Source organism: Macrotis lagotis, chromosome X (assembly GCF_037893015.1).
Source record: "Macrotis lagotis isolate mMagLag1 chromosome X, bilby.v1.9.chrom.fasta, whole genome shotgun sequence".
NCBI classification, from domain to species: Eukaryota; Metazoa; Chordata; class Mammalia; order Peramelemorphia; family Peramelidae; genus Macrotis; species Macrotis lagotis.
The window spans coordinates 643,435,964-643,449,651 of NC_133666.1; the positions used below are offsets into that span (position 1 = coordinate 643,435,964).

Sequence of the window (13,688 nt, forward strand, 5' to 3'; positions counted from 1 at the left end):
GCCGCGCTGCTCCCGCGGCTGCTGCTCCCCGCGCCGCGCGAACTCGGGGCCTGGCCCGCGGGCCGCCCCCCGCGCGCCCCCCGCGCCCTCCCCGCGCCCTCTCCGCGCCGGGGGCACACTTGGCGGGGCCGCGCCCCCGCCGCCGCCTCCGGCCGCCCGAGCTCGGCGAGGAGCAAAGTTTGGCTGCAAGTTGAGGCGCGGCAAGTTCCCGAGCCCCGGCGGGCGGGCGCCCCTCCCTCCCGCGCCCCTCCCCCGCCCCTCCCCGCGCCGCCCCCGCCCCCGCCCCCGCCCCCGCCCCCGGGCTCCGCTCGGCAGGGGCGGCCCGGGTCCGGCCTGGGCCCCCGCGCTGGGGCCGGGCCCCGCCGCCGCCGCCGCCCCGCGCCCGCCTGGGCCGCGCTGGGCCCCGCCGCGGCCCCGCCGCCCGGTTAAGGCCGCCGCCGCCGCCCCGCGCCCCGGCGCTGCGGCCGGCCTGGCACACAGCGTTCCATTCGGAAGCGGAGGGGGCGGGGAGGGAAGGACGGTTGCCCGGGCGACGGCCGCCCTTATAAGGACATGGGTGTCAGAGAGCGCGCGCCCGGCCCGGGCACGAGTGGGGGGAAGGAGGAAGAGGAGGAGGAGGAATGTGCCTGCTCAGGCCTGACCCTCCCCCCGGCGCGAGCGGCTGCACGGCCTTAACCCCTTCGCCGCTGCCGCCCCCCCCCCCGGCCGCCGGGGATGGGGGGGCCCCGGCGTGTCCCGAGGCTGCGCCCCCTGCCCCCCACATTCCAGAACCTCCCCGCCCCCGCCCTGCGCAGTGACCCGAGGGCCCGCGGCCCGCCCCTCCCCCAGCGCCCGGCCTTCTCTGCCGAAGCCGGAGGGAGGCCTGGCCCAGGTCACCCCGGGCCGCCCGGGCCCTGCGGCCCCCCGGCTCCAGCCGAGCCCGGAATCGGCCCCAAAGAGGGGTCAGGAAGGGGGGAGGAAGACCGCACTCTTTCCCTGCGACCCCAAGCCACGGGCGACCAGGCCTCCAGAACCCCGGGAAACCCCTCTTTGTCCCTTAACCTGCTGCTCTAGTTCTCACCTCCACCTGCCTATCAGGGGTCAAGGGGACCCGAGGGATGGAATTTCCGAAATGGGAAAGTTCGCCTCGAGGTGCCTTCTAAAGGCCCGGCTTCTTGTAGTCCCCTCTTATTACCAACAGCCCACCCTTATGCTCTGGGGCAATTCCTTTCCCATACCTGGGCTTTAAGCTTCCTCCTCAGTAAAAATAAGGGGGTCAGACTAAAACCAGGTGTTTGAACTTAGGGGCCAATATTTTAATAATTGTTTTTCAATATAATCGAGGGACTTTGGGGGTAACTTTTTTATTTCGCTTTATACATTGAAAGGCATGATTTTGAGAAGAGTCCGTGGGCTTTATCAGATTGTCAAAAGGGATTCATGACATAAAAAAGATTCTCTCTAAGGCCCCTCCCAGCTCCAGACATCCTTGGTTCTAAGGCTCCTTCCAGCTCTTACATTCTCTGACATTCTCCTTTCTATGACCCTCCCAGCGCTGATATTGTGCTCCAATATCTCCCCACCCAAAACTCTGATATTCTATATTGCTACATCCTTCCTAGTTCTGGTGTTCTGTTTTAAGGACCCTCACAGTTCTTACATTCCATTTCCTTCTCAGCCCCAATATTCCATAGTCTAAGGCATGCATCCCAGATCTGTCCTAAAGGGCCTTGACATTTTGCTTGGACCTGAAACCACGATATCTCCCAGAGACCATCCGTAAAATACCAGTTGAAGTGGGTCTCTTGAAATAGGGACCCTAGAACAGGGGGACTGGGCCAGAAAGGAAAGAAATGTACTGGGGGAGGGGCTGTGCCAATCCAAGGGAGGTCTGGATGAAAGCTTTTCTTGGGTTAATAAGTACTGAAGCTCCTTTTGGGATTCAGATGGGTGAGCCTGGCCATTAGGCCTGCTAGCTCTGTCTGTCTGGCAGCCCTGCCCTGCTGGCCCAAGCTAGAGTGCTGGTATTAAAAATTAACTAGGGAATCAAACTTCAAATGGATCAGGGCTGGAGATGGGGAAGGGAGGAAAGGAGGGCCTCCTTGGTGTTAATAAATTGATCTTTCATATATACCCCTATTTATCTGCCTGGAAATACCTTTCCCTTTGATAAAGGGAAAGGAAAGAAATCTGGAAAATAGGAAGGAACTTTAGAGGCTATCTAACCTAATGCCCCACCCTAGCCTGGTTTGCAAAAGTAGAAACTGAGGCCAAAAGAAGTTGTCCCTTGCCTAGTTTGGGGAGGGATTGGAACCTTGGAGGTCTACCCTCACTGGTCTCTGATACGTTGAGATTCTCAGCAAAATGATCAACTCAGTAGACCTGCCTCCACTTTCAACCTCTCTTTCCTGTCCTCCTCACTCTATCTTCAAATTCCATTGGAAAGCACCCTTTTTCCAAACCTGCTGGCAGGGAATGACCTGAGAAACTGGGGATAGTTCTTAATAATGAAAGGAATAGCTCTATAAGGTGCTTTCCTGACCTCAACCCTATGATGAGAAAGACAGTGCAAGTGAGTATCATTATCCCCAGGAATAAATAGCTTTACAAAAGTAAGGTGACTTGCCCAGGGTCATCCCTTTTGGCAATCTGAAAAAAGCCTTCTCAAAATAATATTTTTAAATGGGTCCCACCACTCTGACTGGGACCAAAGAGGAGCCACCAGCTTCCTGCAAGCCTCGGCCTTTAGCCTCGATTCACTACTTCATTGGTTTGTCCAAGGGGAAGTTTTGACCTAGGTCACTTCTGATCTCTTCAAGGATTAGGTCTTATTCCCCACAAGTCACTGAGCCTTAGTAAAAGGGACTTAAGCAAGAACTTTGTCTCCAAAGGGGGCTTCTCAGCAACTTGAGGAATCTTCCTATTAAACCAGTACAACCTTGTCATTTGTCTTCAGGGAACTTCAAGAGATAAATTTCTAGTCTGCCAAGTGAGAGGGAGGGCAAAAACAGACTGTGTGACCTCTCTTTCCGGTCCCTTCCCTCCACTCTGGGATGAGGTATGTGAAGTCGGATGTAAGGATTGAGACTTTGGCTCTCAAGAAAAGACCCTGGCCTCTGCTTGATCAAACTGGGGGCAGGAAGAGAGGACAAGATACACCAGCCAATCAAGTATTTATGAAGTGGCTTCTTCATGCCAAACTGTGCTAAAGTGAATACAGAAAGGGAAAATGAAGTGATCACTTCTCCAGAGGAAAAAGAGATATTATATTAGACCCAGAGAAGGAAAGGCAAAGCATCTGCTTGTGATGGAGCGCCATAGACCTGAAGGCAGGAGATCTGAGTGCTTAATCCCAGGGCTGCAATCTACTAGTTTGTGTACTCTTGAGCAAGTCACCTCTGAGTCTCAGTTTCCCCATCTGCAGAATGGGGATGGCAACACTTTATCTCCCAAGGTTATGGTGAAGAAAGTCTTCTGCCAAACCTGAAGCCTATAAAAATAACTTCTCATTCATAAGGGAACCTGGGGAATGAATAGGTTAAAGAGCTCTTAGGTACAGACTACTGTGCTGAGGCAAATGAAGGGTGGGTGGAACACCTGGGGGAGTGGAAGGACTCAGTGAGATGGCACAGAAGGGAGTTTCACGGGAAACATAAGCTCCCTGAGGGCAAGGAATATTTCTTCTTGTTGATGTTGGTTTTCTTTGATAGTCTCAGGACCTGGCCCAGAGCCATTTCTTGGCCTGTGCTCTTAATGTGTGCTTGTTTAACTGAAAAAGCTGAGACCTGGAGCCAGGTGGTCCCCAGAGGGTAATGATGAGGACCTAGGTGAAAGAAGGTGAACACCCCCCCACCAAGGGACACACTGCACATCATAAGATGGTCCAGGGAGTTCTGGCAGGCTTGCCTGTTACCCTGCCTCATGTAGCCTAAGGCACCTAAGGTCAGTGCCTCTCCTTCCTCACTGTCCCCCCACACACACATTCAACACCCCCTCCCTCCCTCTTCTTCCCAAAGGCTGCCCAGGGATGGGAGGATTAAGTTTCAGCCTGAGCAGAGTTGAAGAATGGGAAATGCCTCAGATCTGTGTGTGTGCCCAATCAGTATCTGGGGGAGGAGCAGTCATCATCTCCCCTCCATCATCCTCAGCCTGGTTCAGGGTCACCTGTTCAGGTGTGGGCTGAAATAGAATGGCCTCTGAGGTCCTTGCCAACTCTGTGAATGTTGAATCATCCCCCATGTCCAAATGCCTACTAAGAATTTCCTCAGAATCACTGCCAGCAAATCCCCCAAGTTTATATTCCTCATTTTCTCCCCCCCCCAGAGAGAATGACCATAATCTGGCCCTTTAGCCACAGATTCTGGTTAAACAGATCCCTTCGGAGGGCTCCCCAAGTCCTTCAAAGGATACAGAACTTGCTGGAATCAAGAGTTGAGAGGGAGACAGGGCCATCTGGGGTGGCTTAGGCCAGGTCACACTTCTCCACAAAGGTCTTCTCACTCATCCCCTTTTTTTTTTTAAGTTTTTGCAAGGCAGTGGGGTTAAGTGGTTTGCCCAAGGCCACAGAGCAAGGTAATTATTAAGTGTCTGAGGCCGGATTTGAACTCGGATACTTCTGACTCCAGGGCCCGTGCCCTATCCATTGTGCCACCTCTCTACCATCCCCCTGTCAGCACTACTGTGTTCTCTGATCCTCCACCTCTTGGGAGGAATGATACTCCTAAATATGAAGGAAAGGTGTGAGTTGATGGGTGATGGGACTTGGCAGGCAATGAAGCTTCAGTGAGGAGGTGGGAACTCTGGGGAACTGAGGGTCAGGAAGAGGATGGAGTACCAGCGAAAAGGATGATGGGACAGGGGCTTCATTGAAGGATGGGAGTTCACTGAAGGGATGGGACCCCCGTGAGGGTGTAAGGCCCGGGGGGAGGAGATGAGGTCTCGGGGGATAGGATGAGAGCTCAGAGATGAGCTAGGGAGCTTTCATAGGGGATGGGGGCTCTTGGAGAAGGCCAGAGCGCAAAGATTTAGTCCTGCCATGGGCTCATCCACAGGCTATCCTTACCCTGTGACCTAAGAGAAGGAAAAGCCCTGGGGAAGAAACGGAATAGCTGGTGGGGGGGAGGAAGCCAGGTCTCAGCAGGGGCCTGTTTAACCAGAATCTGTGGCTGAGGGCCAGATTCTGGTCATTCTTCAAGCGGGAGGGGACTTCACCCCCCCAGCCCCCCCTCACCACATTCCTGCTGCCCTGGGGGAGGGGCACGAGGGTAAGGAGCGTCTCAGGGTCTTCCTCCCCATCCAGGGCCTCTTCCCAGCCTGGCCGATGGCCTTGCCCCGCCCTTTAGGCTCCCCACTAAGCACCGACGATCTTTGGGCCCCAGGAAGGGGGGGGGGCTTGAGTTAACATTTGACCTTGTGGGCTAGGCTGTGCGGCCCCAGGGGCTGGGGGCGGGGAGGAGGTTGGGACAAAGGCGCCTGCCAGGCCCATCTGGCTGTTTTAGGGCCCAGGCCTGTGAGAACTGCCAGCCAGACCTTTCTCATTCCCTAAGCCCAGGAGGGCGGGGAAGTGACCCACACTCGCCGCCCCCTAGGAACCCTTGAGCCCACAGACTCAGTACCAGAGCGGAGAGGGTCAAGATTGGGAGAGATCTTAGGACCCAGAACATCAGAACTGAGAGGGCCTTTTGAAAGAAGGGTCCTTAGCACATCAGAGCTGGGATCGCCCTTACAACACAATGTCAGAGCTGAGAGGACCCTTAGAACAGAGGGACAGAATTGAGAAGGCACATAGAACATAGAATGCCAGAGCTACAGAGGCCATTTAATTCTACAGTTGGCCAAACTGAGACCCGGAGGAAGAAAATGACTTACCTAAGGTCCTACAGCTATTGTGTCAAAACTCTTAGCACACAGGCTCTAGTGTCCAATCCACAGTACCATCCTGTCTTCAAAATCATCCTTCACACACTTCTACATGCACGCCAGAACCAGCAGGAGTGGCTTCTTTGGCGGGCCAGGGACTGCTACCCACTCCACCAGGTGACAGGTAAAGAGCCCACAGACCTAGAGAAGTGAGGTCACACAGTTGTCCAAGCACCCTTAGGAGTCCAGGAGAGAGACAGAAGTTCAGGGAAATTTCAGATAGCACCCCTCCCTCTTTTCCACTTACATTCCCAAAGCTGAGAAAGGCTCAGCTGGTGTGACTTGTGTCAAAAAGGAAGGTCCATTGTGGGGAAATAATCCCCTCCCCCCCATTGACTCTAAGGTAGAGAGAGAGAAGGCAGTTCCTCCCCAGGGCCCTCTTGCTACCCTACTATACTTGACCTTGGGACAATTAACCTGCCTAGTCTTCTGCCTTAGCTCTATCCTGAGACCTAAGCTCTTCACCACTAAAATAATTTTTTCCAGGTCCGAGAACCCTCCCTCCAAGCCCAGAGACACACACCCTCTTTCTTTTCCCTTTCCCTTCCCTCCAGGAGGGGCTGCTTAACAAAGTGTTGACCTCTCCAACCCCTGGAGACTTTAAGCCGAACTTAGATGTCCACTTGACAGAAATGCTTGCAAACATTCCTACTTAGATACAAGACTATTCTGCAATCTTCAGTGATTCAGTTCAACACACACTACCACCCTGTACAAGGCAACACGCCTCAGGGGTAAGAAGACAAAAAAAAGAAAAAAATAGTCCCTCCCCTCAAGAAGGAACACTTCTAAGGAGGAACACAGTGTATAAGAACATATGTGAACATAAGATAATTCAAAGAAGTTGGATCACTAAAAAAAAAGTATTTTCTCTTTAAGTGGTGCTTGAGCTTTAAAGGAAGTTAGGGATTGTAGTAAGTGCTGTTGAAAAGGGTGTGCTCTCCAGGTGAGAGGCAGAACTTTTATAAAGGTAGAAAGGTGAGAGGTGGAATGATGAGTTTGGGAAACTGCAAGGAGACCAGTTTTTCTAGGTATATGGAGGTATTAACATGAAATAAATCAAAAGGGAGGCTGGAGATTGTAAAGGAATTTATTTTCCCAGTGGCAAACAAGGTTAAGGGACTTGTCCAGGGTCTCACAACTGAGGCTGGATTTGAACTCAGGTCTTTCTGACTCCAGACCTGGCACTGCACCACCTAGCTGCCCTTGGCCTAGGTCACACAAGGTATAAAAAGGAGAGCTGGGATTTAAACTCAGGTCCTGAGACTACAAGTTCAATAGTCTTTCCACTCAATTAGACTGCCTTCTAGTATAAAAACTGTGATTTTGGAAAGTTATTCTAACAGCTCAATGGAGGATGGGGTGGTGAGGGAGTGTAAAGGAGGCTAGAAGGTTACTGCAGTGTTATTGTTGAGTCATGTCTGACTCTTCATAACCCCACTTGGGGTTTTCTTGCCAGTGATACTAGCGCGGTTTGCCATTTCCTTCTCTAATTCATGTTACGAATGAGGAAATGAAGCAATAGGATTAAGTGACTTACCCAGGGTCACACAACTAGTGTCTGAGGCCAGATTTGAACCCAGTAGGGTGTGCCAAAGTGTGTGAGAAGGAATATTAAAGAGAAAGTGAGGTTGGTAATCCATGAAAGAAGAGAAAGAAGTAGACAGACATGTGGAAGAAGAATCAACAAGACTATGGAAGATAAGGAGGAGAGAAGAGTTAGGGATGACTCAGTTTGTGAGCATTCATAAGTAGAAGGATGGAGAATGGTGTGGACTTAGCAAAAATAGAGAAATTTGAAGGGAGGAAAGGTTGTTGACTGGAATCTTCTGGGGGAGAGGAGGAAAGGGAGAATATAATGACTTCCATTTTGAATCTGCTGAGTAGGCAATGCCCATATTGGAGATATTCAGCAAATAGTTGATAATGGAGGACCATTAGGATTGGTTATTAACTTTGGGCAGGTGGGGTGAGAGTGGGGAGGTCATTGGGGTAGAGCTGAGTGAATCTATTGGAGCTGATGGGATCACAAGAGAGATTAGAGAAATAAGAAAAGAAGACAAGAGACAAAGCCTTGGAGGGTGAAAAACTTAATGGGAGGGAGATAAATGATAATCCAGAGAAGAAACCTGAGAAGGAGCAGTCCCAAACCAGAGAAAGCAGAAACTGGGAGGAGTAGAGAGAGGATTGGTCAGCAGTGTCAAAAGCTGCCAAGAGGTCAAGGAGGAGGACTGAGAAAAGGGCATCGGGTTTAGTTGTTCAGTGATCCCTGGTAACCTTGGAGAGGGCAGTTTCAGTAGCATGGGGAGGATCCAAAGCAGTGTGGTTGCTGTTTGTTTGGAATATCACAGATCTGACTCTGTAAGGCATGGTAATGATCATCTCCTGGGGGGGGGGGGGTGCAGTTCTTTACCTCATTTATGTCCTAGATCCTTTTGGCAGTCATTCTGGGGAAGACCCCCCCCCTTCTCAGAATAATATTTAGAAATACAAAGAATAAAATGCATAGAATTATAAAGGAAGCCAATTATATTAAATTGAGTCTAACTCCCAGAGGATACTGTGGCCCTGAAAGCTTAAATAATTTCAGTTTCATTAAATAAATATTCACCAAATACCTACTATGTGCAAGGAATAATAGGCAAAGGAATAAAAAGGCAAATAAAAAGTTTTCTTGACCTAAAGCTTTCATCATACAGATAAATCAAACAAGTAAATTTCAAGAGCCAATAGCAGTGTGGTCTAATGGTTAAGAGAAGAGACCCCTGAGTCAGGAAGACCTGGGTTTCTACCCTACCTGAAAACTACTAGCTGCGAGGCCCCCAATATATCCGCATCTTCCCTATTTTTCTAAGTTATGTACCATGTTACTTTACTCATCATAACATTGTAAACCAAAAAAAAATTTTTTTTAAATTTTGTATTTATTTCAAATAAAAAAATACATTAAAAACAACAACTTTGTAAAGAAATTTTGTAAGAAAAATATAAAGAAATCTGGTCAATGCAATGACCCAACAATGATTCCAGAGGATCACCTCCTGACAGAGAGCTGATGGATCCAGGGTGCTGACTGAGAAATATGTTTTTGGACAAGCAATGGAAGAATTTGCTTTAATTGATGATACATAACCATTATGAAAGCTCAGGTTTCTTTTTTTTTTTTTCAGGAGGTAGGAAGTGAGGTTATGCATGTTAAATAAAAAAAAAACAAAATAATAAGATATTTTTAAGTCATGTGCATGAGATTGAATATCTACTCTCCCCCTACCAATTCCTGATGGAGGAGGGAGAGTGTGGACTTGAGAGGGGAGAGGGATTCCAGCATGAATGCCTTCCCTAGCAGACCCTTCTTCTGGCCATCTACACCTGTACAGGTGAAGTGCACCTGGGCTTTCCCCAGCAGAGAAACAAAGACTGAAGCTTGTATTACTGAACTGGGGCTTAAGGGCCTCTCCTTGTTCCCCCCCAACCCCATTATAAGGACACCTGTGGTCACTAATCCCTTGTCCCTGCAGGCCCTGGTGGGCCCCCCTCCAGGGACCCCTTTTCTGCCTGGGAAAATGGCCTGTTGCTAAGTCAAATCCCTGGTTGAATAGATCAAGAGGAACTTGCAGGTGCCTATCATGGTTAGGGGGGCATCCAGAGGAGTAGGGACCCTTGAGTAGGGCGGCTATGGGATGTGACCAGAAGAACATTGGCCCTGGAGTTTGGAAACCCGAGTTCTAGTCTTGCTTTTGTCCCTTGACTTCCTTTGTAAACTGGACAAAATCCTTTCCTTTCTCCAGGTCTAGTCTCTACTGTAAAAAGTTGAAAAAGGATCTCCAAATTCTCCTCAAAGTCTTAAAGATTCCAGGAATTCAATGGGGGAGTTGTGGTTAACAGGCATGTAGTCCAGGAACTCAAACAACTCAACCAACCCCAAGGGAAGGATAGATAAGGCCCAGCTTAACCTGGGAAGCAGCCCTGCAAGCTTTTGGGCCTTACCCATGCCCAGATCTCAGTTTTTGTTTCTGTACCAAGGGAGCAATGAGAGACCCTCCTCCACATAAAAGACTCCAGTACCCACCAAATTTGTCTTCTAGGGAAGAAAACTGTATTTAGAATCAGGAGATCTGGGTTTGTATCTTAGCTCTACCACTTCAGGGCTTTAGCAAAGTCATTTATTCTTTCTGGGCTTTAGTTTCTTCATCTGTAAAATGAACATGTTGAACTACATCAAAGATGATCAGACAGGTAGCCTCCAGCTCTCTGAAGAGCTGACAGAACTAGAATTAAAGTGACTGGGGAATAGTAAACAAAAGAAATCAAAATACCATAGAACATAGTTAATGTTAATATGTGATTTTCTAAGTCAACATGCGGTCAGCAGGGATCCTTACCTACAGTTAAATGGCCCCCATTTTATTCCTATTTGAGTTTGACAAGGAGACCTTAGATCTCTAAAGCCTATAATCCTCCAGTCTCCTCTTTGGCTCAGATGGCAGTCTGTCTAGGTCAGTGGATTAACCTGGGGTTGATTTCCCTCTTTCTCTTGTCCTGTCTCCAGTGGGGTCTCTAGGTCTCCATCTCAGATCCAGCTGTTTTTCTCTCCAGTCTCAGTCTCAGACCCCATCTCTGTTTCTTCCCTATCTCTCACCCCCCCCCCCCAGTGTGTCAGTCCCTCCCCTGCTGTGCAGGGCTGGTTCTAGCCCACAGTCTCCCCTGGGAGGGACCTGATTTGAATGAGAAAAGGGCTGGGAGCTGACCTTCAACCTGGGCCGCCCCAGGGCTGTTGGGGCCAGAGCCTGGCAGAAGAAGGCTGGGCTCGGGGAGGGGGAGGGGGAGATAGGGGCGATTGTTCTCTGGCAACCAACAACTCCCAGGGTGCTGGGAGGAGGAGGGGCAGGGGGCAGAGGGAAAGCCTGGCCCTGGAAGACAGCTTTCTATCCTCTCTATCCAGCCGCACTTCCTTCTCCTCAGGGACCAGAAGAGAGCAGCTGTGACCAGAAGACTCTGGTAGAGACCCAACACCATGAGAGAAACAAGAGATAACAGCAACAATATGAGTTAACATTTATAGAATTCTTTAAGGTAAAGTGCAAAGCACTTCACAAATATTATTTCTTTTAATCTTCACTACAAGCCTAGAAGGTAGGCACTAATATTATCCCCATTTTGCAAATTAGGAAACAGAGGCACAGAGAGGTTAAAGTGACTTCCCTAGAGTCAAGAGGTGGAGGAGATATGTGAAGGGGGGATTTGAGCCTACATTTTTCTGACTCCAAGTCCAGGTATGTACTCATTAGGACAGTAGTCTCCAAAAGGAATGAGGGGCAGGGTCTCCCGGGAGACAGTAGATCATCGACCAATTGGAGGGTGGAAAGATGGATTGAATTGCACCCCAGTAATAATCAGCTATCTCCAACACAACCATACCTACTCCTTCCTACCCCATATAGCAGGACCCTATCCTCTGCTATTCCAATTTGATCGATAAATAGGTGGTTCATAGTTACTTGTCTGTTATGTCCTTCCTTAGACTGCAAACTCCAGCACCCTCATTTTACAGATGAAGAAACTCAGACCCAGAAAAAAAAACCCGGGTTTTTTTTTTCCTTTTTGTATCTCCAGCAATCAGAACATAAGTACTTGATATATCTTGTTTATTGACTGACATTCCAACCCCCATCCTCATCCTGGCCCTATATAAAACCCTCAAGATGTTTATAATTTAACTCCTACTAGTGCATACACAACAGCAACCTGAGCCACTGGGAGAATTCCCCACCTCTTTGCCCAGATCATGGCAGACCTGCAGCAGGCACCCACTTGAAGGGCAGGTTTTGTTTTCCCTGGCAGTAACTGGTGACTAAGAGCTGCCCTGCCTCCCTCCTTTTCTTTTGGGGTGGGAGAGAGTGTTTCCAAGAAGAGCAGGTACCAATGGGTTTGGACAACTGGAAGATTGCATAGCATTCCATTTCCCAGCAAGCTCACCCCTCCTCCAAATTTCCCTATTACTGTCCTGGGGCACCAAGTCATCCATGCTTGCAACCTTGTCATCCTTGGCTTCTCATTCTCTCCCACCCCACATTCCCCATCAGTTGCCAAATCCTGTGCTTTTTTTCCCTCTCCCCAACAAATTTCATTGAATCCCATCTGTTTCCTCACATCGACAACTACCCTTATCCCTTCTCACCTGGACTATTGCAATGACCCATTAAAACCAGAAAATCTTAATCTGCAGTTATTGAAAGTTTTAAAAAAATATTTTGACAATTGTATTTCTTTCTCTTTTGGGGGGTAAAGCATCAGGATTACTCAGGGTCACACAGCTAGTAAGTATCCAAGGCTAGATTTGAACTCAGGTCTTCCTGACTCCAGGACCCTTTCCACTCACTGCATCACCTAGCTGCCCAGAGGATTGTATTTCAATATAATTGGTTTCTTGGGTAATTCCCTGTTTTTTATTTAAGGCATTTAAAAATATTCTGAGAAAAGGTCCCTAGGCTTTCTCTATCTACCCCAAAGGAATCCAAAACACATGCAAAAAAAGTTAAAAATCTCTTTGTTAAATGGTCTTCCTGATCTTTTAAATCCCAGTAGTTCTGGCATATAACAAATGCTTAATGAATCTTTTGTGACTTTAGTCTCTCTTGTTTCATATCCATTCTCAACAAAGCTACCAAGATGATTTGGGGGGGGCAGGCAATTGAGATTTATTTGCCCACTTACCTCACTTACTTTCTCCTCCAGTCATCTGAGTCCAGTGGGCAGATATGGATCAGGACACCTGGAGATGACCCTGGATGTGAGGCAATCAGAGTTAAGTGACTTGCCCAAGGTGACAACTAGTGAGTGTCAAGTCTGAGGTCAGAGTTGAACTTGAATCCTTCTGACTTCAGGGTTAGTGCTCTATCCATTTTGCTCTATCCACCTTGCTGCCCTCAAGATGATTTTCTAAAGCACTTGCTTGACTATTTCACTACCTCTGGAAGATTTTTTCTATCTTTGTGTAAGTTTTATACCATATATTATGAGCATAGTGACAAGATATGTAACTCAAAGTAGATAAAATATAGACATACTGGGGTACTTGCTCAAAACATTTTTACTGATAGGGATGTGATCCAAAATGTTTGGAGACCATTGAACTAGGGCAACTAGTTTCTCTCCAGACTCTGGAATCTCAGAGTTGGACAGAAGGAAAAAAAGAAAACAAGCCTTTATTAAATGCCTACTAGTGATTTTGCTACGAACTATATAAAGACTATCTCATTTGATCCTCACAACAACCTTGGGAGGTAGGTTCTTTGATTAGCCTAATTTTACAGTTAAGGGATTTGAGGCAGGCAGAAGTTAGGTGATTTAGTATTAGAGTCTATCTAGACATTCTGATCTTGGGTAATATAATGGATAGGGTGCTGGGCCTAGAGTCGGAAAGGTCTGAGTTCAAATCTAGCCTCAAATGTTTCTTAACTCTTTGACCCTTACGAAAAACAACAAAACCTCTAAGTGCATCTCTTTCCTCATGTATGACACTGGAATAATAGCACCTACTTTCCAGAGTTCTTTCTTTTTTGGTTTCTGTAAGGCAATGGGGTTAAGTGACTTGACCAAGGTCACATAGCTAGGTTAATATTAAATATCTGAAGTCAAATTTGAACTCAGGGCTGGTACCACAAATGAAATAATATTTATAAAATAGTAGAAAATAGTAGGCCCTATAAAAATGTTAGCTATTGTTTTATTATTATTAATAAATACTTATTGATCATTATATTAATAGATTATTGGTTGAACATTATAGA

The 13,688-nt window shown here is 48.2% G+C and overlaps 1 protein-coding gene across 2 annotated transcripts in view; it reads right to left on the reverse strand.

Moving 5' to 3' along the window:
• Positions 1–908: 908 nt before the first annotated feature.
• USHBP1 (USH1 protein network component harmonin binding protein 1) overlaps positions 909–13,688 on the reverse strand; it is a 47,537-nt gene continuing 34,757 nt past the window's right edge. For both annotated transcript variants that reach the window (XM_074204460.1, XM_074204456.1), the window contains 2 exons: positions 12,613–12,682; positions 909–6,039 (listed from right to left, as the gene is read on the reverse strand). In XM_074204460.1, coding sequence (XP_074060561.1) covers positions 12,634–12,682 — 49 coding nt within the window. In that variant the 3' untranslated portion in view covers positions 909–6,039; positions 12,613–12,633. The remainder of the gene's footprint in view (positions 6,040–12,612; positions 12,683–13,688) is intronic.